General features: G+C 50.6%; 1 protein-coding gene across 4 annotated transcripts in view; it reads right to left on the bottom strand.

Annotated features, from left to right (window-relative positions):
• Nucleotides 1-2,486: 2,486 nt before the first annotated feature.
• The window catches only part of Tmem131 (transmembrane protein 131), a 160,424-nt gene continuing 136,302 nt past the window's right edge, over nucleotides 2,487-26,608 (bottom strand). For 3 of the 4 annotated variants that reach the window (XM_027950670.2, XM_071601866.1, XM_071601867.1), the window contains 12 exons: nucleotides 25,937-26,095; nucleotides 24,962-25,557; nucleotides 14,007-14,179; nucleotides 11,509-11,636; nucleotides 8,527-8,651; nucleotides 8,254-8,403; nucleotides 7,202-7,367; nucleotides 6,356-6,477; nucleotides 6,162-6,258; nucleotides 5,465-5,562; nucleotides 4,729-4,889; nucleotides 2,487-3,543 (listed from right to left, as the gene is read on the bottom strand). In XM_027950670.2, coding sequence (XP_027806471.1) covers nucleotides 3,262-3,543; nucleotides 4,729-4,889; nucleotides 5,465-5,562; nucleotides 6,162-6,258; nucleotides 6,356-6,477; nucleotides 7,202-7,367; nucleotides 8,254-8,403; nucleotides 8,527-8,651; nucleotides 11,509-11,636; nucleotides 14,007-14,179; nucleotides 24,962-25,557; nucleotides 25,937-26,095 — 2,257 coding nt within the window. In that variant the 3' untranslated portion in view covers nucleotides 2,487-3,261. The remainder of the gene's footprint in view (nucleotides 3,544-4,728; nucleotides 4,890-5,464; nucleotides 5,563-6,161; nucleotides 6,259-6,355; nucleotides 6,478-7,201; nucleotides 7,368-8,253; nucleotides 8,404-8,526; nucleotides 8,652-11,508; nucleotides 11,637-14,006; nucleotides 14,180-24,961; nucleotides 25,558-25,936; nucleotides 26,096-26,608) is intronic. The other variant, XM_071601865.1, reaches the window with a different exon arrangement.

Raw genomic sequence — 26,608 nt, 5'->3', positions numbered from 1 at the left:
ATCCGGGTTTCCTCCCTGCGCCGACAGTAGCAGGTGCTTGAGCTCGGTGCGGGGGGGCTGCAGGAACCACGGGGCCCTTGCCTGCAGTCCCGCCCTGGTACCAGGGGCTGGCCATGCTGGCCACGTCCTAGTTCTTGAGGGCAGTGCTCTCTGTTCCTGTCATGTCCCCTGTCCCCTAGAATACAGGGCACCCTACTGACATGGGCCAGTCACTCATGAGGCAGCTACCCCTGAGCCAGGGCAGTACCTGTGGGGACCCAGAGATGGGAACATGCTGTGTCCCCAAGAGCCATCCAGATTCCGACATGGGCCCTTTTCTCAAGATGGCTCCTGGCTGTAGCCCACCGGGGGGACTGCTAGCAGGTGAGGGGTCTTTTCTCCAAAGCCAGCCCACCATGAAGATTTTAGGCTACTTGTCTAAGTGGGCTGCAGGCCGGTGAGTGGGGTGAAAGCGTCCAGTGGCCAGGACTGCCAGCAATTGCATGGTGGAGTTTGCCGGGACCATCTCTGTGACCCTCACCCCTGCAAAGGGGAGACCTCTGCCCCGGCTCTGGACTGGGTGGCACATGCTGGAGCGTTTGGTTTCTTGCTGTGCTGTTGGCCCAGGTTTCTGTCCTGCTCAGTTCCGGTTCTCCGACTGCTCGTCACCGCAAATACAGCTGCGCACCTGTTACTTGGGTCCTTGTTTGTGGAGGCGGCAGCAAGTTTTGGGCACCTCTTTTCAGCCATCTTGTCCTTCTTTCTATCTATGTAACTTTAAATTTGACCTTGGCCTGCTACAAAGCAAACTATTGTGCTAACAAGTTTTCCCCATAAACTGGAGACTCCAAGTTCTGTCAAGCCTTCAGACTTGGCTGTTGAGAGGGTCACCCGCCACTGGATTGCTTACCCTGGGTTATCTGTGAGTCCTAGACGACAGCAGTAAGGTTTGTTTGAATTTCTCCCTCTCCAAGGGCACATGTTCCTCAAGCTTGTGGATGAGGCTCATGGGATGGAATTAGGACTTATGAGTTTGGCAGACTTAGGTGACAAAGCAAGTTTAGGCTCCCTACTATACCCTTATTTTAAGTGAAGATTGCTGATGAATTTCTTTAATTAATGAGGGTTTATGTGAAGCTCACCTGTTGTAGAGATTTACACTTGATTATCTGCTTTGGTATAGATTCCTAAGGCTTGAATCGGCCCTGGTTTTGCAAGTGACCAGAAGAGACCCTGCTAGGGAGATGGTGAAAGGGCAGCTATCACCCACATGCCACCATGGGCCCAAGCACCAGACATCTGGAGTGATCGGAGTGATCGGTTCCGCGTCTGGTTTTACAGAATCGTAGCATATGGTGGATGAAAAATCACGCCACACCATGGCTCACTACTCCGACCTTCGTGAGGACGGCTCAGTTTTTTCCTGGTGTAACTGACCTCTGACAGTTCTGTTCAACACTCCCACCCCCCTGGCCACGCCTGGCTTGAAAATAAGAAAGGAGGGGCTAAGAAGAGCAAGTGGAGCAGGCAGGCCTCTCTGAAAGATTGACCCAAAGTGACACCCAGTGGCAGGCTGGCACTCGTCTGGTGTCCCTGCAGACCCCAGGAACCATTTGGAGGAGTTGTAGGAGAACTAAAGTGGCAAAGGATCAACACACTTTGTGAAGAGGATAAATAACATCCCAGGTGTGCACACTTCTGCACCTTCCAGGTGTGGTATATGACTTCCAGTCTGTTCCAAGGACAGACAGCTTGTGCTAGTGATTCTACTCGGCACTGAGCCTTCTCTGCTGTGGCTCCTTCGGTCAGTGTCACACAGTCCCTTGGGTCCAGCCCGGCTTGGGGTACAGCTGCATCAGGTTAGGTTGCTCAAACTTCTCAACATCAGTGGGCTGATGGTGGGTAGATGGCCACTCTCCTAGTCCCCTCCCCAGCTCGGAACTGAAAGGGGCCACTTGGCACCCTGAGCTGTGAGCTGTGGGGAACTCCTGCCGGCGGGTCAGGTCCCTCCTAGGCCCTGCCGATTCCCAGCTGCCCGCCTTCCACACCCTGCTCCTCTCAGATCTTCCGCTCCTCACGTGACTCACAGTTTGACAGAGGTCAGCCCATCCCAGGACATGCAGTGGTGGACACAGGCCCTGTGCCAAGAATGGCGACTGGCATGTGGCTCTGCCATCAGCCTGTCTCGGGGCCCTGGTCATCACGAGGCCAGCCACGGTTTCAGCCAGGTGCTGAGATGGAGTTAACCATCGTCATTCTATTAATGTCTAGGATGTTGGGAGGAAAAACCACCCTTGGAGGAGTCTGAACAGGCTTCCAGGTTTCTCTCCTAGACCCTCAGTGACCACTGTGGGAACTGCAGTAGACCACCAGGTCCAGCCACACCCACCAAGCACTGCCTTGACCCGTCAACTCCAGAGGGTTGGGCAATAGCGCCGGGGGTTTTGTTTGGTGTGCGGAAGTCCAAATAAATGTGTTTAAAAAAAAAAAAAAGCGAAACAAAACAATTCAAGGCTTTTGAAAAAAGCATCATTTATTTCAAAGTACAACACAAAGTTGTATTTTTAAGAAATACACATTCAATCTTGTACTTCAAGACTTGGTTATGTGCATTTCAGTTTATCTTTAAAATAAATTCAGGTATACAAATGTTACATACCTCAAGTACAAACAGCACGGAAAATGCGTAAGGTCTCAACTGAGTGGTCTTACATTCACCCACTGTTCTGAAGTTGTCTTACATCTCTGTAATCTGCTTTAACCAAGACAGCCTTACTTTTAAAAAAATACTCTGTATTTTCAGCACAAAGTCCTCATACATTTTTAAAATTAGATCTTGGCGCATAATATTGAGAAATTATTAAAAACCAAACTTGGAAATTTAGTAAAATTGTCACATGCCAGGACTTCTGAATCAACTCAAATTACTCCCTTAGCTGTAATGTCAAATTTGTGTTCAGACAGGTAAAGAAAGCAGGGAGGAGATGGGAGGGAGGGGAACGGGGACAGCTGAGGGCTGGGTGGACAGGTCTTAGTGGAGTTTGTGGCTGAGTCCAGACTTTTCTCTAAAAGCACAACAGCAAACCTCATAGTATCATAATTGCAAGAAAAATCTGAGAAGCGAGTGTAGAGCCTGCCCTGCGAGACTGCGAGTCTGCGAGTCTGCGCGGCCGGTGGGCGGTGGGAGTGGGGCGAGGGCAGGGAGCCCGACAGGTCTCGGCGGCGGGTCATAATCGAGATGAGGCGCCCCCGCGCGGTTTGTTCTTGTTTCTTTGCCTAATTTCAATTCTCATGAGGGAAGTGCGAGTTAGACCAAGGGTCAGAGCTTCTTCTTCCGATGGTGGGACTCCATATCCGCCAGGGGTTGTAGGTCTGTCCCAAGTCGTCGGCAGGGCTGGACGCGGAAGGAGCGTGCACCGTGGAGGAGGTCTCGGCGCCCATGAGGCTGACGCTGGACAGCGCGCTTGCGGGGGAGGTGAAGGGGAGGGCGCTACTGAGGCTGCTGGACCAGATGGAGCTGCTGAAGGGGGTGGTGGACCACAGGCTGGTGCTGCCGAGGATCGACTGCGACAAGACAGAGAACAGCAGGCTGAGTTCCTGGGCAGCATGGGCAGGAGAGGGCAGTGGCTCAGTGGGGGACAAATGAGGCTAGGTCACAGGCTCCCCACTTTACTTCTAACCACAGGGGGCCACGTCAGAGTCTGAGGAGACAGTTCTGATGTTCCAAAGAAGGGCTGGTGGGCTCCAGCTAGTGGCCCGAACCTAGCCGGCGTGCCCTGTGCGCTGGTCTCCCTGGAGCACTGCCCTTGTTCTGGCTCCTTCTGCACCAGGAACAAGGGCAGAGACAGGTGGCCTGTGAAGCCTGAATACTGACTACCTGTTTCTCTACTGAGTTTGTGGGATCCTGGGCTTTTTTATGTTTTGCAGATTGAACCCAGAGACGTTCACCACTGAGCTACATCCCCAGCCCTTTCTGAGACACAGTCTAAGGTGCCCAGGCTGGCCTCCAACTTGTGATGCTCCTGCCTCAGCCTCCTGAGTTGCTGGGGTCACAGGTGTGTGCCACCATGCCTGTTGCTAGCTCCTGTTTTAAACAATTGTTAAGGCATCAAACCTGAAGCCAGAATGATTACAAGACAAACTGTGGACTCTAGGGAGTAAGAGCTACGAAGTTAAAACACTGCCTGTTGGACCCTGCATATCTGATTTAGTTTTCCTGAGAACAAAGACGCAATCACAGTGGGATCACAGTTTTTGGTAACAATTATAGGAAGCTGAAATCATTTCTCTTGATAAGTGGACTTGTTTTTTTTTTTTTTTTTTAGCATAATCTCTGCAGAAAAATTGAGCTGAGAAGCAAACAAACGTGCACTAGAAAAGCTGGAGCTAAGGGGTGCTTCTTAGAAACAAAATGCATGCCACGTGCCAGCCTGCCTCAGGGGCCGCAGACAGAGGTACATGGACCCGGAAACCTGCTCAGCCCTCATCTGAGCCCCAGGTGGGTCACAGCCTCACCTGTGGTTGAGGTCACAGGCTGAAAAGGACCCTGAAGTACCAGGAGAGAAGCCAGGACCAACCCCACAGCTGCCGTTCCTCCCCAAACCTCCTGGTCCCCGAGGCTCTGAAGCACAGTGCTTGCTCACTGTGGCGGATCGCAGAGACAGGGCAGGGCCGCACTGCACCAGCCCACCCCTCACTGTCTCTTCAGTGGCCATGACGGCCAGGCTGTGGGCCAGGCCAAGTACTCACGGTGGCCGTGTGGGTGGGGGAGCTGGAGCTGGCCGGCCAGGAGGGGCTCGGATCTGTCACTGGAGAGTCCCAGAGGTAAGAGGGGCCACTGCTGAACTCACTCCAGCTTCTCTGGGAGGACTGATTGCAGGAGCGAGATAACCCGAGTTTGCTGAAAACTTCTGAAATGAGATAGCCATCAAGTCCGCGTTTGGTTCTGCCACACTGGGAAGATGGGGTTCACACACCGTCCCACTGTAAGCCAGCTCCCCCGACGCGTGCGGGGACGTCTCCCAGGCTCAAGCTTATTCTGCACTACAGGCATGAAGGTGCTGACCCTCCCACAGGATGCTGCAGCTGAGGCACACCCAGCAATGCTCCGATCCTACAGGGCAAGAGAAAGGGGGCGGTACCCTGGCCTCCCAGGAGTCAGGAAGCTCTTAGACACCGGCCATGGGGCACGGCCACCAGGCCCCTAGCAGAGCCTGGCCCACTGTGCCCTGGGTGGATGGTGGAGGAGGGAGGCCGGGGAGAGGGCCAGACATCGCTGTGTGGGCCGGGATCCGAGGGCGCCCAAGAGGGCAAGATCAGAACCGTCCCAGTGGAGTCAGTGTGTACCTCAGGCCGTCAGCATCTGATGCAAGTTCAAAGGACCTGCCCGGCACGTATGTACGTCTGCTCAAGGGTGGCTCCCCCGGACAGGAAAGTTCCCCTCGTCCCGCCCCTCCGTTTCCCCACAGTCTCGCTGAACACTCACCACCAGTCAGGTTAAAAGAATTTCCAAAGGCCGAGAATGAATTGAGGGGGGTGAAGTCGGGGCTGCTTGGGTTGCTGACGGGGCTCCACAAACCAGAGCTGAGTTTTCAGGAGAGAAAGGACACAGAACAGGGGATGTTAGTGCACTGGGCCGGGCACACTGCACCACCCATCTGTAGGAGGCGCGGCTGCCCTCTCATGAGGGCAGGTCCCAGGGCCACAGAAGCCTGTGCCCGCCCACAGAAGCCTGTGCCCGCCCACAGCCTGGGTCAGAGCAGGCGTCTGCAGAGGGGGGCAGATTTCTTAAAAAGTGGCTTCACACCTAGGACTTCCCACTGGTAGAGAGGCATGGGGCCTGCTGCTGTCACTCCTCTAGGCGGGTCACCAGTGTGGGTGGCTAATGCCACCACACTGCTACCTGTGTCAAGGGGCCCAGCTGATTCACGAGGGTTCCTGAGAAGCCATCAGAGTGCTCCCTCCAGCCCACTACGGTACCGAGGAGGAAATGTCTGGACTGGGGTCTGCTGGCCCATGGCCGGGGCCTGCTGCACCCCTTTCATCAGAGACTGTGGCTCCCCGAGAAGACAAGGCTTCTTAGCAGCGCTATCTACATCTAACAGACATGGAAATGCCTCTGGGGGGCGGGTGGCCGCGTGGAGGCGTCCTGCCCTCCCTGCTGATCAGGGGCAACCACATACCTGTCCGAGCCGTCGCTGTCAACGGGAATGTGAGAGATGCCAAGGCTGCTGGAAAAGTCTGTTTTGCTTGAAGACACTTTAGCAAAGCCATTCCCACCTGTGACAGTGGATCTGTGTCAGTGAGGGCAAACAGTGACCAGGGCCACGCAGCCGTGCCCAGGTGTGCCGGCCTTGGGGCAAAGGTGGGCACTCACCAGGGCTCTTGTCATAACCCGCCGTGACTGCAGCAAAGGTGGGGTTGCCGTTCTTGCCCGGGAGCGAAGCTGCTTTCGTCAACTTGCTTTTGCTTCCGTTTGGCTGCTTTATTTTCGGGTCACTAAGGAAGAAGCAGAGTGAGGACTGAGTCCTGGCCAGCTGTGCCCACAGCGGGGCCAACAGGGCCTTCTCAGGGCTGCCCTGGGCGTGCTGTGGGTCAGACTGCTTTGTTAGGTGGCAGTGAGGGGTCTAGGGACTGCAGAGGCTGCGATCGTGTTCTGGGGAGTGCTGGGAGGGGCCACTCTGAAGAGCCACCACTGCCTGCATGGGAGTAGACCTCAGAGGGGGCTCCTGGCACAGCAGGGTGATAAGCCCACCGTGGCAAGGCCTGAGCAGGCTCTCCAGCCATGGTGATCACCGCCTCTTGCCAACTCTGGGGGAACCTACATGAGCCTGCCAGGATGGGACACACAGATACCCATGATGATGCTGGCAGCTGGTGAGCCCACCTTCCAAAATCAACTCGCTAATGGTCCCAGGCAGACACAAGGGGCTCTGCCTGAGCGAGCGTGGCTGGTGGGTCCCCTGGCAGGGCCCGTCTGCCATCCTAGCCAGAGCCCTCCCAACATCAGGTCTTAGCGCCACATAAACCCGTGTCCCCAACCTCACTTAATGCCTGATGTGCTGAGAGTGCCCTGGCCAGGCCAGGGTGACAGCAGGGAGTGACTCAGAATAGGAGCAGGATCATTGCTGGCCCCAGGTACAAGGGCCAAGGGCAAGCACCCGAGGTGTGGCAGGACAGTGATGGTGGCCGTTGGATGCCCCTGCTGAGAAGAGGCCCCTACCTGCCAGAGCTGCTGTTGACGATGCTGCTGTAGCTGCCCCGGGACGTGAACGGGCAAGGGGCGGCAGGGGGAGATGGAGAGGCGGGGCTCGGTGAGGTCTGGCGTTGTTTTAAGAAAATGTCTGCGTTGAGGGTTTGCAGAGAAAGTTTATAAAGACTGTCAGTTGCTGGAAATTAAACACAAAAGGCCTCATTAATGTGATATTTTGTGCTCTTTATCAGCTACTTCCGACGTTCTCAGCACATGTGGGACTCAAGCTAAGGCGCTGACGTGTTCTGCTTAAAGGTTTTAAAGAGAAACCAGAAGTTCATTTGTGTGTGCCCTCGGGGGCGTCAGGCGCTGGTACCTGCACTGTCCCTGCCAGGCTGGCCGGGTGCTCTTGGGTCTTGACATCTTCCGCTTCCTGTTCCTCAGGATGGCAGCTGAAGCCACCACCTGGGCTGAACGTCCCCTGTTCTACAAGAATACCTTGTCTCCCCCTTGGTGTGAGCTGCCCTGGCCCCCAAATCACAAGGATATGCTCTGAGAATCCACCTGGCCTGGTAAGTACCATCCACAGGCTGGCGTAAAGACTCCCGGTAGATGTCTTACAATGTTTATTCTGCATCAAGATGGCAGTCCAGCACAACTGGACAGGAAACCCACCACCGCCCTGCTCCGAGTGCTGCCCTAGGACGAGGAGCAGGAGTGGGCTCCTGGTCCTTAGCCCTCTCCGCTTGATGCGTCCTGCAGAGGCCCTGGCTCCTCTGCAGTGCCCTCTGCCTGTGGCTCTGTGCCCTTGTCTCCAGAGCCACAGCCAGCCCCTTGCTACTCTCTCCAGTACTGTGATGTGAGGAGCTGGCCGCAGGCAAAAGACCACTATTGTGGGGTGACAACTCTTGGATGATCAACAACCCGACCAGGTCATTCCACCGTGCACAGAGGCAGTGCTGTGCTGGTGTCCAGCTTTCGGGGACAGAGCCCTGCATGAGCCTTTGCCAACATGGCTGGAGCATGTGCTCCCACGGTGTGGGTGGGGTGTGGGTGGCCCCGGGCGCCAGGTCGGTACTCACAGCTGCCGGGCCTGTGGATTGGCACTGCGTCCCACTCTGGTGGCGGAGAGTCCTTCTCACCCTCTGAGCTGCTGGTGTTGCCTGGTTCTTGACTACTGGGGAGAAATTTTGCTAGGGCAGGTGGTCTGTTGTCCACTAACTTATTTGTACCTGCACAAAAATCAAACATTTGTTAAGGGAGGGGAATTCCTTAGTTCTGCTCCCTCCTTGCCTCCCAGGTGGGCACATGCCCCAGCCTCAGGTGGCTGACCACTCAGATCAAAACGACAATACCTTTTGTTTTCTGGGAATTTCGTGACTTGGATCCACTTGTCAAGGCAGTTGGAAGAGGAATCTTGGTTGGGAGATTTCTACGTGGTTTACTTTCCAACGTGGGAGGGTACGGTAATTCTAGAGAACTGGAAGACAGCCAGGGAGGGAGACGCGTGTCTGTTGCTCTGGGTGAGGGCGGAAGTCACTGATGCTAAGTGGGCTTCCTCCCGGCTCAGCCCAGCCCAGCCCAGGACCGGCTGTGTGCTCAGCTTCCCAGGGCTGCTCAGGAGACACTCAGCATGTAGACCCTCACCTGGTTCAGGTACAGGTGAGGGCTACAGCATCCACTTCAGAAAATGGGTACAGAGCCCTGAACTGTCGTGTGGGGCTGCTAAGTGTGGCCGCGGGCCTGGAGCTCCTGGGCCACTGTGGGACTCGTGAACATACAGACGTCAAAGATCTCAGACCCGCCCCACCACAGCTCCTGCTACTCAAAACCCTGGACACTTTCCCATAGAAACTCTGGAGGGGGGGCACCTGTGCCAAGTTCCTGGCTACTGTGGAAATGCACCAATTCCTTGCAGAGAAGCAGGGCCGCACCTCGTGCCTGTGGTCCAGGGGAGCAGGGCGCCATGAGAGAGCTCAAGATAATACACATGTATAAGCAGAGACGGGCACAGTGGCACATGCCTGTAACCCAGCGACTCGGAAGGCCGAGGAAGGAGGATGCCAAATTTGAGGCTGGCCTTGGCAACAAGAATAAATAGGGGCAATTAACTAACTGACTTTTCATTCTTTAGTCTCTCTGCATGTCACAAATTTTCTATAATTAATAGGTATTATTTCAGGAATTAATATAAGAGCTAACCAAAAACTCAGAGGGTCTCTTAGCCCAAATAAACAGAATTTTAATGCGATAACAAACTGACGTTCAAAGAATCAAAAACAAACAAAAACCACGCACTGCTGATGAGTACACATCAGTACACAGAGCCATAATATCTTTTGCTGCTCTTCTACTTCTGACTGACAGGGTTATTTAAAAACTGTCTTCCAAAAAACCCGGAAGGCTGCCTGAGGCAGACACCAGCCCTGGTGCAGGGTGTGGGCGTGGGCTATTTTTGGGGTAGGTAGTCAAGGAGTGGGGGGATGTCTGTACAAAGCTTAATTCTGCTACTATAACATTAATTGGCTTTTTAGAAAAAAGGTGCCAGACTATTTCATTTTTGTTGATTAAGCCAGATGATCTCTACCAAAATACTTTTTTAAGGCTTCCAAAAAAATGGACAAGAACCAACTTTTATTAGGTGGCTTTTCCTAAAAGGGAAGGGAGAAGGTGGCTCCCACAGGCTTTGTCCCTGCTCCCGTCACACATGCTGCATCGATGTCTGGGGGACAGAGGCTGAGTGGGTGGAGACGGGTGTGCTCCCCATGATGAAGGGCTGTGGTCTAGTGATGCAGTCCAGGGCCCTGGGCTCTGCTGCCTGTGCAAGTACGCTGCTGGAGAGTGTATGGCTTTTGGTCCACATTCCAGACTTCTCTCTGCTTATCACAGATTTTATATTCCAATTATACAAATGTGTAAAAATGCTCATAAACAGAAAATCCAATGAGCAGAGATGATTGCTGTCCTAAAGCAGGATGTCCTGGACCCTTCCTGATTCTGCGGAAGCCCTTTCAGTGCCTGAGGTCTAATCCTATTTCGCGCATCTGTGACCTGCGATGGAGTCTTCTGGAGTCCACAGGCCTGCTACCATAGGTGATAAAGCTGGGAAAACAGACCACGTTTCTGCCACCGCAGCCCCTGCTCCCAGTCCCAGGAGCTGACTTCTACTAAAGTCTGCGCTCAGGGTGTGGCTGTAGGGTGACAGGGAGCCCAGGCCCTTCCTCTGGCCTATGATCATATGCACAGCTGGACAGGATCTCAGGCAACTAAAGCCAGGACTGGCCCTGATGGTGGCCGCCCGTCAGCATGCTGCATTCACCACCACCGCTTGCTGGCGGTGATGAACTGGGACTCTCAATGTTTTACCCTTAAATTTGTAGAAACAGAGGACAATCAGTGGGTTTGAAGAGATCAGGAGACTGAAGGTGCATGTGTGGGGTGTGCTGCCCGAGTGGCCTTCTGGGACCCATTTCTTTATCAGCTATCCATCAAGAGAATGGAGAACTGCGGCGGAGAGAATTAACTCACAGACCTCACAAGGGTGCAGGCTCCAGTGAAGCCTTTTCCAATTAGGAGCCTGCTAATGGCCAACGCAAACCCCAGAACACCACAGGAGTCAGCACAAGAGGGCTGAGAAGAGGAGCACATCCTGTCTGCTCAGTCTCAGGCACTAAACTCAGGCACCAGGGCTAGGGCTAGCAGACGGCAGATCTGGTGATGTCACCTATGGCACAGCATCTCTAAGACCATTCTTAGGAGCACTGGTTTTACAATTTACAATCACAAAATGTACTGCATAACTCTATTTGCACAAGATCTCTGCACACCAAAAGCTCTTTAGTAACCTACTAGTTTAACGCCCTCATTTATTCCGGGAACACTCGGTAGCGAGTCTAGCCGTGGGGCCCGAGTTGGAGGTGTTTCCTGAGAGAACCGTCTGGCTGGGGATACCTGCTCTGAACTTTCTTTTTGGTAGGAACAAACTTGCAAGTTTTACAGCACAGAACTTGAGGTCCTGACACCAGCTCTGGGCTGCTGCTGCAGCAGCCTTGGGGCACTTTCTGGAGGATGTCACGCTTTTACCTGTGCTGGCCATCAAGGTCACCTTGAGCAGAACTGAAAAGCCTCTCTGCCTGGGAATGAGTCATAAACTGAAATTCTCCTCCATACCTGTCCCCTGGCAGCAGATCATCAAGCTGCCCCCCCCCACCCCGGGCTAACACCTGGAGCCCGTGTTAGCAGCGAATGTGACGAAAGCCCCAAAGGAGCGTGGCTTTTGCTGCAAAGGCCCTGGAAGCCCACCTATCCTCATTCCTCTGCACCCTCTCGCTCCTCACCTGGGTTTCACATCCGTGGGGATTTCTTTCTTAACATTTAAGAGCTTTTTGCTTTTTTGCTTCACTTGAGACGTTTCATTTTCATGTTTTCCGGGCATGGCTTGTTTTCCCTTTTGCTTTTCTGTATCCTGTAAAAAACGCATGTGGAATTGCTGAGAAGGATTAATAAAAACGACAAATGATAAGACACTAAGAGGTAGTGGATATATGTTGTGAAATGAATAAACGTGACACATTCCTTCCCTGAAATCTACTGTAGTTTTGTCAATTTTTCAACCACATTACGATTGTAACTATAATTATGTTTTGGTGAGTCTGAGTTTTTTACAGAGTTCATTTTAATATACTCCTATCTGATAGAAGCGGGTGGTGGCAGTGGAAGAAGCAACTGGTAGCTAAGGAGAGTTGAGCGAAGACTATAAACTTAAACACTCCTAGCAACGTGCCCAATCCAAAGAACAAAACTCAGGGCCAAAAAGCCAGGCAAGCCGCCCTCTACGTGTCCACACCTGGGCCTTCCACTGAACCAGCGTGTGGCCGGCTCAGTGGGACCATCAACAGGACAAGGCTGAGGTATTCATTCACCTGCTCGACACACATTTACTAGACACCCACTTGATGCCAGGTAGTGGGACTGGTGTGCGGGTCTGGCCTCTTCCCTCAAGGACCTTGAGGCCTAGCAGGTGGAGAGAGACAGGACAACCTGGGAGCAATGTGGGCCTGTGGTGTGACAGAGCGCTCTAGAGGGTTCTCGCCTGGCCGCCAGGTAGAGCCTGGACTGGGAGGGCCACCTAGGCTGCCCCCGAAAGCCAGGCCAGTGCAGAAGCTGCACGTGCATCGTACAGTGACTGACGCTGCTGTGGCGTGCGCACATGAGGTCAGTGGACCTGTCCCCTGGACAGGCGTGTCCGCTCAGGTGCTGGGGAACCCACCAGGTGAACTGCTAGTGGGAAGGCAGAACACCAGCCTGGCTCTTCACCAGTCACTCAAGGAGCACTAGGGGACAGAGAGTCAGGACACACCCAGCAAAGGGGGCAGCGTGCACGCAGGGGGTGGAGTAGCACCTACCCACCAGCATCCAGCCCTCCCACGTGGTGACGACGACACCCTGACTTAGCAGGCCATGCCAGGCCAGGCGACTGTCCATGACATCAAGCACAGGCAGGTACATCAGCCCCTGGCTCTTACACTCTGAAGACTACTTTGAGTTACTGGAGAAGCATCTCCTGAACACTCGGTCCACTGGGGGCCACAGACTGAGAGCTCAGGAGGACAAGGCTGTGGCCTCCCTGTCCAATGGTGCTCAAGCATCTGGCACAGGCCTGGCATTCAGGGGTTTCAAGTGTTTGTTCAGTGAATGGGCAGAAAAGACACGAGGAAAACAACCTCTTGCATGTGACCTCGCTGGGAAGCAAATACACCATCTGCCAACTGGGCCTGGTCACAAAGGAAAGCTCCTGACCTCTGTGGGCACCGCACCAGGACAGAACCCACCGAGGCAGCCAGACAGGCCTGGGTGCTGCCACAGCATGTGCACTTGGGGCTGCTGCTGGGTGCAAGCAGGGGCAGGCAGAGGACAGTGCCAACAAGGGCGCCAGGATGGTTTAGTGGGTGCAGGAATGCTGGCAGGTGCCAGCCACTGAGGGTGACCAGGGTGCGGCTGCCACAGGGGAGGATGAGCCTGTGCAGCCAGGGCCCCGGGGCGTGCAACAGATCCCTGCTCTCTAGAGGATCAAGTGCAGAACCCCAGTACTGGCTAGAAGCGGACCAAGCAGACAGCATGGGCCAACTAGGAGGGGTACGCAGAGCAAGGCCGCTGCCCGGATAGCAAGGCACACGTGTTTCCAAAATTAATTCACCCTGCAGGCACTGCTGGGCACATTTAAGAATTGACTCCTTAGGTCACTAGACTGAAGCTGAAAGAGACTCTGCTCCGTGATCCCTTTATGTCTCAAACATTCATCTAAAAGGCATCAAAGCAGAACCATCCCCACCCTGCACACAGCTCGGAGCTCACGATCCATGGCTGGGACTTTCCCCTCTGCGATGCCGTGGGATGCTGCCACATGCTGGGCGTTCTGCAAGGTTATTCCTGAGCAGAAGACTCCAGGGACAAGGTGGAATTCTCATGGCTCTCATGTCCTGGGCTGGGTTGCTAGCTCTGGGTGACCACTAAAGCCTGGGGTCTCGCCCTGGGCCACACCCTCCTGGGATAGTCACTGTCCCACCTGCCTGGGGAGGGAGCTGCTCCCAATGTGACACCGTGACCATGAAGTCCTGACGCTACCCAGCCTCTCGACACAGACAGCACCTGTGAGCTAGTAATAGGGGTCACTATTCCTGATACTCCCAGCTCTGAAGCAGTGCTTCCAAACGTCCTTCACCAGGGGAGGTGCAGCCGTCCATCCCCAGCTGGCCCGGCACGAGGGCTGACCCGTCCCCAAGGATCCCCAGCGCTGCACTACACCAGGCCCGCGGGGCGGGTGCCTGCCGCCTACCTCCTTGAGTGGCTCGGTGTCAGGGTTGGAGGCCTCGGTGGTGGTGGAGGAGCTGTCGTCGTCGGCCAGGGACCCCTTCAGCTCGTCCTCCGGGGGCCTTCCCTTCCCCTTCTCCTCCTTCTCCTCCTGCTTTTTCGGGGCTTTGACCTTGCGCTGAAGGCCTTTGCCTTTCCCTGCGGGTGAGAATCAGGTAAAGCACCGCAGGCGGCGGGGAGCCCAGCCTTCGCACCTTTTAGAAGAGGCTGGACTCCTTGTCACTCATGAGGGTTTGAACCTTTCCAAATCAGAACTGGATTAGATTATTAAAAACATCAGTTCACGGGGCACGGTTTGTGTGTAACCGACTGCAGCCCAGAGTGTATGGCTGGTGAGCTTGGACCACTCTGTCCATCTGGCAGACCTGTTGTCAGCCTGAGAGTGCCCCAGAGGGCGATGAGCTCTGTTGTCACACGGTGGAACCAGGTGCCTCTGAGACCTGCTCAGAGATGGAGGCCCAGTGGTGACACATGTGATGAGTGGCCCTGTGACTTTGGGGGCTAGGAACCTGGCAGTGGAGCCATGGTGGCCAGTCTCAATGCTGCTTGCCCCCAGCTGCTGGGGGTCCTGGCCTTTGTTTGCACCGGAGAGAAAAGCGCTCGGAGGCTCCTGTGAACAATCACAGAAGGACTCAGGACAGCGGCTGGCACAGGACACCGGGTGGCACAGGATACCGAGTGTGGCCACACTGGCTACAGAGCGCCTGTAATGAAAGACCTGGATGCACCAAGACTAACGAGGCCCAACCAGATGACATGTTTGAAGGGGTGCTGTGTGTGCCGGGAGCACAGCAGTGAGCAGCCATTCCTGCCTCGCGGAGCTGCTCCTGGGTATGGATGGGACACGCAGAGACACTCCCAGGTTCCACACCTCAAAGGCTCCTGCAAAACACCAGGGGGCAGGGCTGCACCCCAGCCACTCCTGTGTGAGTTGTCATTTCTAAATACATCCTTTGAAAACAGTGACTTCATACAATTTAATGTGAACCTCAAGTTTTATGCTTTTTCTCAAAGAATGTCACTGTTAATAGGTTCCAGGGACTCAAACCTTGGCATCAAGATCAGAGGTTGGTGAACTGTGGCCCATGGGTCAAATGTGGCCTGTGGCTGTTGTATATGGATTATGAGGGGAGAATGATTTCCATAGTTTTAAGTGGTGTAAAACAAACAAACAACAAAAAATGACTAAATAAGCCCCAGAGAAAGTCTGTGGTCCACAAAGCCTCAGATACCACCTGACCCTTTACAGAAAGTTTGAAGAGCCTGGTCTGGTAAAAGAAAAAGTAAGGCTCTGGGATAGGAGTGGTGGTAGTAGTCCCAGCGGCTCAGGAGGCCGAGGTAGGAAGATTTCGAGTTCAAAGCCAGCCTCAGCAACTTAGTGAGGCCCTAAACTACTCAGTGAGACCCTGCCTCTGAATAAAACAAAAAGGGCTGGAGGTGTGGCTCAGTGATTAAGCACCCCTGGGCTCAATACCTGGTACCCAAAGGGGGGGGGGGGAGGAAAGATAAGGCTCTGGGGTGGTTTCCAGGAATGTCCCTCTGTCACTTCACAATGATCCCAGGAGGTGCTGGGTTTGAAACCATAACTGGATATTAAGTCTCAAAATTAGGGCCTTCATCCCAGGAGAAAATTGACCAGTTTGGTTTAGTCACCACAGCACTTGACATCCCTGGAGGGCCAGAGCGCCTCCCCACCCTGGGAGAAGGGAAAGGGTGTGTCCTGCTCCAGAGGAGCCCAGTCCTGAGCCATGAACTTCTCACCTGCGCTGCACAACTGGCCGGTGCTGCGGCCTGGGTAAGCACAGTGAGGTGTGGGAGGAGCTGGACTTACCTACCCTAGCCCAGACCTCCACAGCAGGAGAGGAGTGGAGTTTTTATAGAACTGAACTCAAATTTTAAAGCCATGGATAGACAAAGAAGAAGAAGAAATACTTATACCAATAATTAAGTTGAAAACTTGGGTTAAAAAGGTATTTTATGAAAGAGTAGCTTATACTTTTTGCCTCCAAGTCTTTATCTTCTTCTCATTAACTTTTTAAACATGCTGCCCTTGACTTCTGTTCTCGGTGCCTTCATGGATGTGATTTTGGAAAGCTTCACAGTGACCCCTCCACCATGGAAGCCAAGGACTCGCCTCCCATCCACCCCTGGCCCAGAGCACCTGCAGAGTCAAGGCCTCTCCCGGCCTGCTGCCAACACCATCACTGCTGGACTTCTCTTCTGACAACGTTTTTGCTGGTGCTCCTAGCAATCTGCCCTCTTCCCCTTCTATTCTCCTTGGGGGCTCACTTTAAGCAATTCAAATCTAAAATGTCTAAAACTAAGTTAAATACACTAAAATCATCTTTCAGGCTCTCAGTCTATAAAAATATTTCTTAAGCAGACACACTTTAGGATAACCCAGGGAGCTTAAATAAATACGTGAGAGATTCTGAATGAACGGCTCTGGAGGGGACAGTGGCATAAGTGGCACACAGTCACTCTAAAAAAATCTTCTAAACATGATGGCCCAGGCTGAAGTGGCAGCATAGAGACACTCGGTGCATCTCCAAGGAAGAACAATACCCAGCATGAACCTGGTGACAGAGGAGGGGTCTTCGCAGGGCAGCATGTTCACCAGGCACTTACCACGGTGGCATGAATGTCCCTGAGGCCAGCCGCCCCCTTCTTCCTCCTCCTCCTCCTCCAGTGACCCAGCAGACTCCAGCTCAGGGTCTGGCTCACCTCCTGTGGTCACCAAATCCCTGGTGACATTCCCCTTTGGAGGCTTCCAGCTTTGCCCCTTGGGCTCCATTTCTTCCTAGCACCATGAGGGCAGCGCTCAGGCCTCAGAGATCTGTCGCCCTCTACCAGCGCTAGCAGCAGATGCGGGGCTGCCCTTGGTTTTGTGCCATGGAAGAAGGAGATATCGACCCTGGGACCTGCACCGGGACTCACTACCCTAAGACCAAACTCTTATCCCACCTCAGGGCTTTCTAAGTAACTGACCCCGGCCATGAGTAGGTCCAAGTAGACCTGACAGCTCGAATGGGAGGCCTGCAGCCGAGGGCGCTGCTGGTGAGATCACAGCACACTCACTTAAGACTCTCCAACCTGACTTGAGTTTCTCTACTCACTGGAGCCAGACAGGAAACAGAAACCCCCTTAAAAACACCCAGAGGCCTAACAATTTTGCGAAGACAGAGTAGATGTACTTTTCCTTATTCTTCCTGTTAATAAGCACATCTAAAATCCCTGGGCAGTATATAAAATAAGCGTAAGAAAGTTCTGAGAGGAGGAGAGATGGTGAGACAGACAGTGGCCCAAGAAAAGGCATGGCGGTGCGCTCCCTGAACTTTCTCCTTGCTACACCTACCTTCCCCGTGAGCATCAATGCACACAGGCAAAGCCCTAACAAAGGCAGGAGGGGCATCCTGCAAGACAAAAGCCTTCTTCCCTGCCAAACACCACGTGCTCCCACCCCAGCACGCCAGCCAAGGCTGAGCAGAAGCCCAGACTCTCTCTTGCAAGGACATCACCAGGCCCCCAGTATGCCTGCCAGGTTGGTGTCAAAGAGGACCTGGGAGGGAGCAGGGCGTGGGTCAGGACGTCGGTCAGGACGTCCTCCGCTGCCCGCTGTGCCTCTGCTGACAACTCCAGTGCCCAGAACCCCAACCCCACCCAGCAGCAATGAGGAGTCTTCCCACCCTCAGGTGCCAACAGGGGACAAGAAGCAAATCAAGACTTGTAACACACCCTGTCCCCTTCCCCTGTCAGAGCAATGTCAGAGAAAGGCATCAATAACAGGAAGGCTGAGAAAGAGCCAAAGTCTCAGAACATCAAGACTCCAGGGGTCCAGGTTTCAGTCTAGTCATTCTTTATACCAAGAACCAGGAACCTCTCAAATTAAATGAAAACAAACAAAAAACCCAACTGACTGATGCCAAAGCCAAGGAGACAGATATGTTAGAACCATCTGACAAAGCCATAACTGCTGTCCTAATGAAGCCAGATTTACAGATAGGTAGGTAGTTAGGTAAATCGGGTCTAATAAGATAAATAAAATGGAGCCATTACAGAGAATGGAGTCCAGGAGAGCAGAGCAGCACCTGGGGGAATTGAAATGTTAATGTCCCCAAGGCCCAACCCATCCTAAGGAACTGCTAATGAAGCAGCTCCCAGCAAACAGGGAGGTGCTAATCCAAAAACTGCCCCAGGCCCTCCCTGCCCAGATTACTCCTCCAGCCCACCTGTCCCCTACCCTTTGGGCCTTCCCACCTGCATTTCCATCACTGCAGGACAGAGGGAAACAAAGGACAGGAGTGTGGGAAAGCTGAAAGAAGACCTTATAGGCCTTTTGGGTCCCCTTCTTCCTCCGGGGAGGAGTCTTTTCTGCTGTCCTTTAATAAAACTTCCACTCGCCTCGGCATGTGCTTCTCTGGTGTTGTTATATTTCAGCAATCGGGAAAGCGAGGACTCGTCACCAGTACACAGCGGTGACACTAAGCAATCACAAACACGCCTGAAATAAGCAAAAAACTGAAGGCCTCAGCGAACAAATGTAAAATGCAAGGAAGAACACAATGAAAATCATAGAACTGAAAAATAATTGAAATAAAAGGCTCAGTGTGTGGGCTGAAGAGCAGAAGGGAGGAGACAGGAAATAATCGTAAGCCTGAAAACAGGAAATAGAAATTATGAGTGCAAACGGAAGAAGTGAAGAGAGGATCTGTGTAATTATAGCAAAAGAGCTAATATTGTGTTATCAAAGTTTCAGAAGGAAAGGAGAAACAGGAGGGGCTGAAGAAGAACTCTAGAAACAATGGAAATGAAAATGTCCCCTTTCTGGGACACAAACCTACAAATCAAAAACAAAAGAGAAAGCCTGAAGCAAGATAAATGCAAAGGAATTCACACCAAGACACAGCAAAAGCAAACCTGGGAAAACTGAAAACCTGGAGGTCAGCCGGGAGAGCAAAGCCAAGCCGCCTGCCTCATCTGTAGGAAAAACAATCAGGATGACAGCTCTGTCTTCAGAAATCATGGAGGCTAGAAGCACTAAAGAAAACAACCGTTATCCCAGAACCCTCCACCCAGCTGAACACATCCTTCAGGAGCTTCCCGACATGCGCAAATGAAGGAAAACTAAGAGAATTTGAATCCAACTGACCTGCTCTAAAAGAAGAAATAGAAGAAGTACCCAAGAGAGAAAGGATAACAAAAAAGGAACATGGGAGCATTAGGGAAAACCAAGAAGGAGTCAGCAGAGTATGGGTAGATCAGACAGGCTTTCCTCAGGACTTGAGTAGATTCTGAGTTGTGCTGGATGACTGAAGCAAAATTCTAACATTATCTGATATGGCTCTAAACATATGTAGTAGAGATATTTACGACAATTACAACTTGCAAAGGGCAAAGAAACATAAAGAGAGATAAGGTTTCTATACTTCACTTAAACTTGTAAGACGACCCCAGAAGACTGTGACAAATTATGGCCATTAAAATGTAATACCTAGAGCAACTCCTAAAAAAACTATATAGAGAGATATTCTAGAATATGCTACTTCCCTAAAAAAAAAAAAAAAAAAGTAATCCACAGGAAGGTAGGAAAAAGAAAGAGAAAATGGAGACTGAAGAGAAAACAAATATAAAGAGATGGGTTTAAAGTTTTAAAACATCAATAATTATATTAAAAGTAAATGGTCTGATTATGTAATCAAAAAGACAGAGACTGGCAGATTGGATTAAAAACTACGACCTAATTTTGTGCTACCTATGGAAAACTCATTTCTAATATAATGATATAGGAAAGGTAGAAGTAAAGAGATGGAAAAAAATGTATCATGGAAACATAAAAGCAAGAGAGGCTATATTAATAAACTTCAGACAATTACTAGGGACAAGGGAGAACATTATATAATGATAAATGGTCAAGCTACCAAGAATATACAGCAATCTTAAATGTATATGCATTACTCAGAAGAGCTGCCAGCTAAGTGAAGAGAATGAGAACTGAGAGAGGAATACACGGACAGCTGGAGAGGACAACACCTCCTGTCAACAACAGATAGAACAACTAGATAGAAAATCAGAAAGGATCTGGAAAAAACCCAACAATATCATCCACTGACATTAATCTAATGGACATTTATAAATTTTTCTCTAAAAAGAAAAAAAAAGGGGGGAGAATGCATATTCTTTTTAAGTGCCCACGGATCGCATGCCAACATAGGCCAAATCCTGGGCCATAGAACAACCTCAACGTATACGGAAGAACTGAAATCATTCAAAGTTGTTTTTTCCTAACATAATGGATTCAAACTAGAAGCAGTACTAGAAAATCTCTGAACACCTGGAAACTAACAAAGCACTTATAGGTAAACCATGGGTCACAGAAAGTCTCAAACCAAAAACATACAGAACTGAATGGAAGTTCCACATGTCACACTGACACACAGATACAGCAGGGTTCACAGGGAAACTGAGAGCACCAGGAGCATATGCTAAAAAACGGCTTCCACCCAACAACTTAAAAAGAGCATGTAAACAAAGCTAAAGGAGCAGGAGGAAGGGAAGAGTAAGAGTAGGTGCCAAAAGCAAAGCCATTAAAACAGGCAGTGGACAAAGGTCAAGAAACAGAACCCGAGTCTCTGAACTGACACACCTCTAGCAAGACAAAAAAAGAAAAGACAAGAAAAAAAAAAAGACAAATTACTGATATCAGAAATAAAATGGGATATCACTAAAGTTATTTATCCAAAGTAACTACCATAGGGATACATATATTCCCATGTTTATATCAGTACAATTCACAAGAACCAAGTTATGGGGTCTGTCAGCAGATGAATGGATAAAGAAAAAGTGATGTATGTACACAATGGAGTTTTCCGTAGCCATAAAGAGAACGGAATGACGTCATCTCCTGGATGGACACAACTGAAGAACGTCATGCTGAGTGACATAAGCCAGACTCAGAAATCAAGAGTTTAATGTCTGGTCTCATGTACAGAAGCTAGGGAGAGAGGGAGAGAGGGAGGAAGGGAGGAAGGGAGGAAGGAAGGAAGGAAGGAGCAAGGAGGGCAGCATAGTAGAGGAAAGACCAGGGGCAGGAGGAGTCCCGGGGACAGGGAGGGCAGGGGATGAAATTGACCAAATCATGTTTTGCACAGTGCACACATCACAACGACCCCACTTTCACGTACAATTACAATGTACCAATGAAAACCATCACAAAACCCCCAACAGAAGGAGCCAATAGAGTAGAGGAGGGGACAGGAAGAGGGGAAGGACAGCAAGGGCAAGCAGGGGGAATGAAATGGAACGATGACGTCACCACAGACCCATCAGGACGTACAACACACTGACAAAACATGATAAAAGCAAAAACTCTACCATGTAATACATGCATTCTTTTTTTTTTGTTAAAAATTAAAGAACATACACAAAGAATTAAAGAACACACACACTCACACAAAGAATTAAAGAACATAGAAAATACAGGTCAAGAACAAATGCCTGTAATACACACTCTAATCTGAAGTTATTAAAGCCAGTTACCTGATCTAACTGGCTCCTAACACTTCTCAGAAATTGCGCCACGCATGTCCTAATTGCCAGTCTCCATGGGACGCCAGTCTGCCCTGCTCAGGCTGGCAGGGCATCTGGCTACGTGTGACTTCACCTGCTCTCCTGCAGGCTGGCTGCCTCCTGGTGCGTCCTCCCCCTCAGCAGACCAAGGACAGCAGCATCATGTCCTGCCTGACAGGCACCTGCGTGGTAGCTACCTCTGTAGCACAGGTGAAGACTACTCTACATTCTGAGGTGTCAAGTGGCAGCTGAGGGGTGATTTTTTTCTAAAGCCACACAGCTGGAAAGAGGCAGAGCCAGGGTTGAATCTGGGCCTGCCTGATGGTGGGACCTTGCCTCTCCCTGCCCTTGACAAAGCTACCCACCAAATCACCAAGGCTGGAAAGTAGAATGGCTGCAGATGCCACCATTCTTCAGTCACCACACACCAAGAACCGACCTCGCCAGGTTTTGGGACTTTCTCCGATTTTAACCTTCAATCCAGCAATGGCCTCTGTCCAGTTTGTGTGTTCCAGGTGGGAGAAACTGAGGAAGTACAGAATGTAATGACCATCCCTGCCCAGCCAACCGTGAACAGGGGGCACTCCTGGGCACCTTCCTCCAGAAACAGCGGCTAGACAGAGGAGAAGAGAATGTTGGCTGGCCCACAAGCCGACAGCCAGGGAAGGCAAGATCAAGGAGACCAACACATGAACTGAAAGGGAAGGCTGCTGAATGTCCCCAAGGGCTCGACATTACAAGAATTTCTGTTTGAGATCCAGGGTGGGGAGAATGGTCTGCTTCTAAAAAGAATAAGTGCACATTCCAAGTAAGCGCAATGACATGCTCAGGGTGAGTCTGTGAGGAATGACGAAGGTTCTCTCCAGCTGAAAGAATGGTTTCTCCACACACTGTTCTGCGACTCCGAGATCCATGTCCACCTTTCAAAGTTGGTAATTTTTTTGGGGGGGTAGTACTGGGGATGGAAGCAGGGCCCTGTGCCTGCTAGGCTAGTGTTCTACTGAGGGTGAGCTACATCCTCAGCCCTAAAGTTCATTTTAGAGACTGGTTTTCTACATTTATACTTCAATAAAAACAGTTATTGAAGGAAAAACAAAATATATTCTGACTCCTTCCTTTTTACCAAACAGCAACAGAGGGAAGGAAATTAAGTAGCGGGCCCCCTGCCTCCCGAAGGTGCAGCCCCAACTCCATCGGCAGATTGCTCTTTGGAGGGTACTCTGGGACCACTCTGAAAGCCAAAAAACAATTTTTTTTTCATCTTAAAAGTTAAGATATGTATTTTCTGTTAATAAGAGGTTAATCAAAAAAGGATTTCTGAGGCAGGAGGATCAGTTCAAAGTCAGCCTCAGCAACTTAGGCCCTAAGCAACTTACCAAGACCCTGTCTCTAAATAGAATATAAAAAAGAGCTGGGGGGCTGGGGTTGTGACTCAGAGGTAGAGGGCTCGCACGTGCGAGGCCCTCTGTCTGATCCTCAGCACCACATAAAAATAAATAAAATAAAAGGTACCGTGTCCAATTACAACTAAAAAATAGATATATCAGGCTGGGGTTGTGGCTCAGTGGTAGAGAGCTTGCCTAGTGCAGGCGGGGCACTGGGTTTGATCCTCAGCACCACATAAAAATAAATAAATAAAAATGTAGGCATTGTGTCTACCTACAACTAAAAAAAATAATAAAAAATATGTATATATTAAAAAAGGGGGGGAGGCTGAGGATGTGATTCAGTAGTTAAGCATCCCTGGGTTCAATTCCTTGCACTAATTAAAAAAAATAAAGAAAGGAAGGAAGGAAGGAAGGAAGGAAGGAAGGAAGGATTGATTTCTGTAGAACTTAATAATGTTCAAGGGAACATTTTACTGTTTAACAAACACAAATGCATGGAATTTCAGTATAGCCAGTCTTCACATGACTGGGACTAAGATGTTCTGTAAAGGAAAACTCCTAGACACTGAATGTCAGGTTTCTCCCCACCTCTTAGGGCCATGAAGGTTCCTGTTCCTGTGCAAACAAAGGCAAAAACTCCTTGGTGAACCAGTGAGGAGGAACTTAAATAGGGTTGGGGTAATATGTATTAGCACGGCTGCCTCCAAAGAGGAAGGAAGATGCATAGTTCATGCTGTAAAGGGATAAAGTTGAAATACAAGTAGAGGTCACTGATAGGTTTTCTTCATTTTGGTTGTAGAAGTCTGGCTTGGCCCACCCATCTGAGTGGCACGAGAACTTCCAAGATGGCTTCCATCTCACCTCTTAGTACTTCTGCCCTGGTGCAATATGAGTATGGGCTGTCTCTTGGAGAATGGGCTGGACCACATGTCCAATGAACCGAAAAACTACAGAACTGATGGGGTGTCACTCCCAACATCACCGACTTCCAAGCTGCTAACCTTTGTCCTTTCCTGTCCTTTTGATTCTCATTCGGTTGAGCTGCCCTTTGGAGGAACCACCTCAGGCTTCTGGCCATAGCCAGCAAGGAACTGGGGCCCTTAGTCCTACTGGGAGAAGTGCCTTGTGCCTGGAAATAAGTGAATACTGCTATCAACCCCCTGCATGAGCCTGGAAGCAACTTCAGGGGAATCTTAAGGTGATTTTAACCTTGGCCGACACTTTGATTGAAGGCTGAGACAGCCAGAGGACCCAGCTAGCTGCACCCAGACTCCTAACCCAGAGGAACCAAGAGAAGAAAATTCTGGTGGTTTAGGTCACTAGGTTTCAGGGTAATCTGTTCCCCTGAAACAGGCAGCCAAGATAGTATGCGGAACTCTACAGCAGGGCTTGGCAAACTTGCTCTATGCCAGGCGAGATGGTAGGTTTTCAGCAGTGTGGGCCAGACTGTCCCTGCAGCGATTCTGCCGCTGGAGCAAGAAAGCAGCCACAGATAATATGCAAACAATGACTAAGGCTGTATTCCAGTAAAACTTTGTAAAAACATGGTGATTTGGCCCATGAGCTGATTTTGCCAACCCCTGCTCTAAAGTAGAGTGGAAATCCTATTTTTTGAGTTATAAGACAGATGATCTTCATTTACCACTGTGTTTAAATGATTTTAACAAAAAAAAAAAATTATAGCAATATAACAATCACAGGTAGCTGAAAAGGAAAGTAGCAGATGTTCAAGAAATTTCTGACTGAGATGGAATCTAAGCTTTATAAAGCTATCTTTCTTAACAAATGGATGCCTCCATCTGCACTGTGATATGTTATAGCCTATACCGTCCCAGAGAGAAACCTGAGTCAGAGAGCACCCGCAAGGGGAGCTGCTCATGTGGACCCCACCAGAATACCTCCTGACTGCCCTGGCTTCCCCTCACATGCCTTGCTCCTCTGACTGTGGGGACAGATGACTGATTACCTTTGCTTTTTGACAATGGTGATGGCGGCTGCTCTGTAAACACTTCTAGGGGTGGGGAGTCATGGTGCTCGAAGTCTTTGTCCATGGCTTCTATGAGACTGGTGATGTCTGAGTCCTCCGAGCTGTGCCTTGTGCTACTGGCACGTTCTGGGTGGGTGGGGTGTGCGAGGGGGGCGGGAGATAGCCGCTCGGGCTGCGGCTCCTGGTGCTGAGGCACTGGCGGTGCTGGAGGCTGCGCATGCTGCTCCAGGGGGCTGTGGCCGTGGTGCTGGCCGCTGTGCTGGTTCTGCTTTGCCCCTTTGGACCTTCTGCCCGCTGTGTGACCCTGGGGCGCTGCGTGTGCCTCGAAGACAAGGGGGCTTGTCTTGTTTGCCGACTGTGAGGAGGCTGCTTGTGCAGAAGTCCTGCTCGAGGTACTTGAACTGCTTTTGGCTCTGACGTTTTCCACGTCAGCTGAGTTTCTGTTGCTGTGGCTGCCGTGTGGGTGCATTGACGAGCCACACTGCTTGTGATTCCCTGCACCAGGCCGTGATGACGAGCCTCCTGCTCCACAGAACCCCCTACTGTGACTGGGGTCACAGCTGAGTGTATTCAAGCTGCAAAAAGGACCACTGCAGATCAGCAAAGAGTCACCTACAAAATCTAATATTAAAAGAACTTATTCCACCAGAACAGACACCACAAATAGAAACCAAGGGAAAAAAACATCAAGCGAGGGACAATTCCCACAACTTTCTAGGTTCTACTTTATGTGAAAAGTCAGTGATTAGAGGGTACCTGAACCTTAACCAATGTGATAAAGACATGGCTTCTGGGATGAACGCTTAGTAACCAAAGGCAACCACGGTGTTAAGTAATTAGAAGTAAGGTTTTGTTCCTCCCAAGCAGAAAGGAAGACACTTGTTTAGTTTTTCTTGTAATCATATCAGCCAAATCCATGCCCACTAGAGAACTGATTGCCAGTGTGTGACATACTTTCCTTCAGATGAAATACCAACGATTCTCCTGAGGTCAAATGGCCTTCCCACATCAAAGGGTGGGTTTGAGGCCTCAAAGGATAGTCGCCGTCGAAATGGCTCCCAAATTCCTTGAGCTTCCAAATAGGCTGTTCCAATTACCAAGAGAAACAGTGCGCTGCAGAGTACAGGAAGTGGACAGGAGGATTGTTTGTTAGTGCAAGAGAAAAAAATTAGCTGTTAAACAGTTTTTGGTATGGTGTAGTATGATATAAAAACAAAGATGTTGGTAGCAATTCTTAATGGGCAAGGCCTAAACCAAAAGGTCATGGATAAAAATGTGCACGCAAATTTTTATAAATGGTAATTTTACATGGAGTGAAATAATTTTACATGGAGGAAATAATTATTTGTATCAGAATGGATACCTGGAGGATGATTTTTCTTTTATTGAAAAAAAAAAAAAATCTGAGTTACAACTGTCTAGGCCAACTTTTCCCTTTTGTGCAACGTAACTATGTAAACTAGTTTGGGAGAGGATATCTGATTCTCAAAAATATACAAAGAAATATGTTGTTAAAAAATGGGATGCTGGGGACTTAAAAATATTTATAATCAGTTTTATGTTGCTTAGGCATATAATTAAGTATATATGCCCAAATCTAGCAAGTACCTGGCAAATTATGAATTT

The sequence above is a fragment of the Marmota flaviventris genome, chromosome 14 (assembly GCF_047511675.1).
Source record: "Marmota flaviventris isolate mMarFla1 chromosome 14, mMarFla1.hap1, whole genome shotgun sequence".
Lineage (NCBI taxonomy): Eukaryota > Metazoa > Chordata > Mammalia > Rodentia > Sciuridae > Marmota > Marmota flaviventris.
This window is presented reverse-complemented; position numbering and strand designations above follow the sequence as displayed.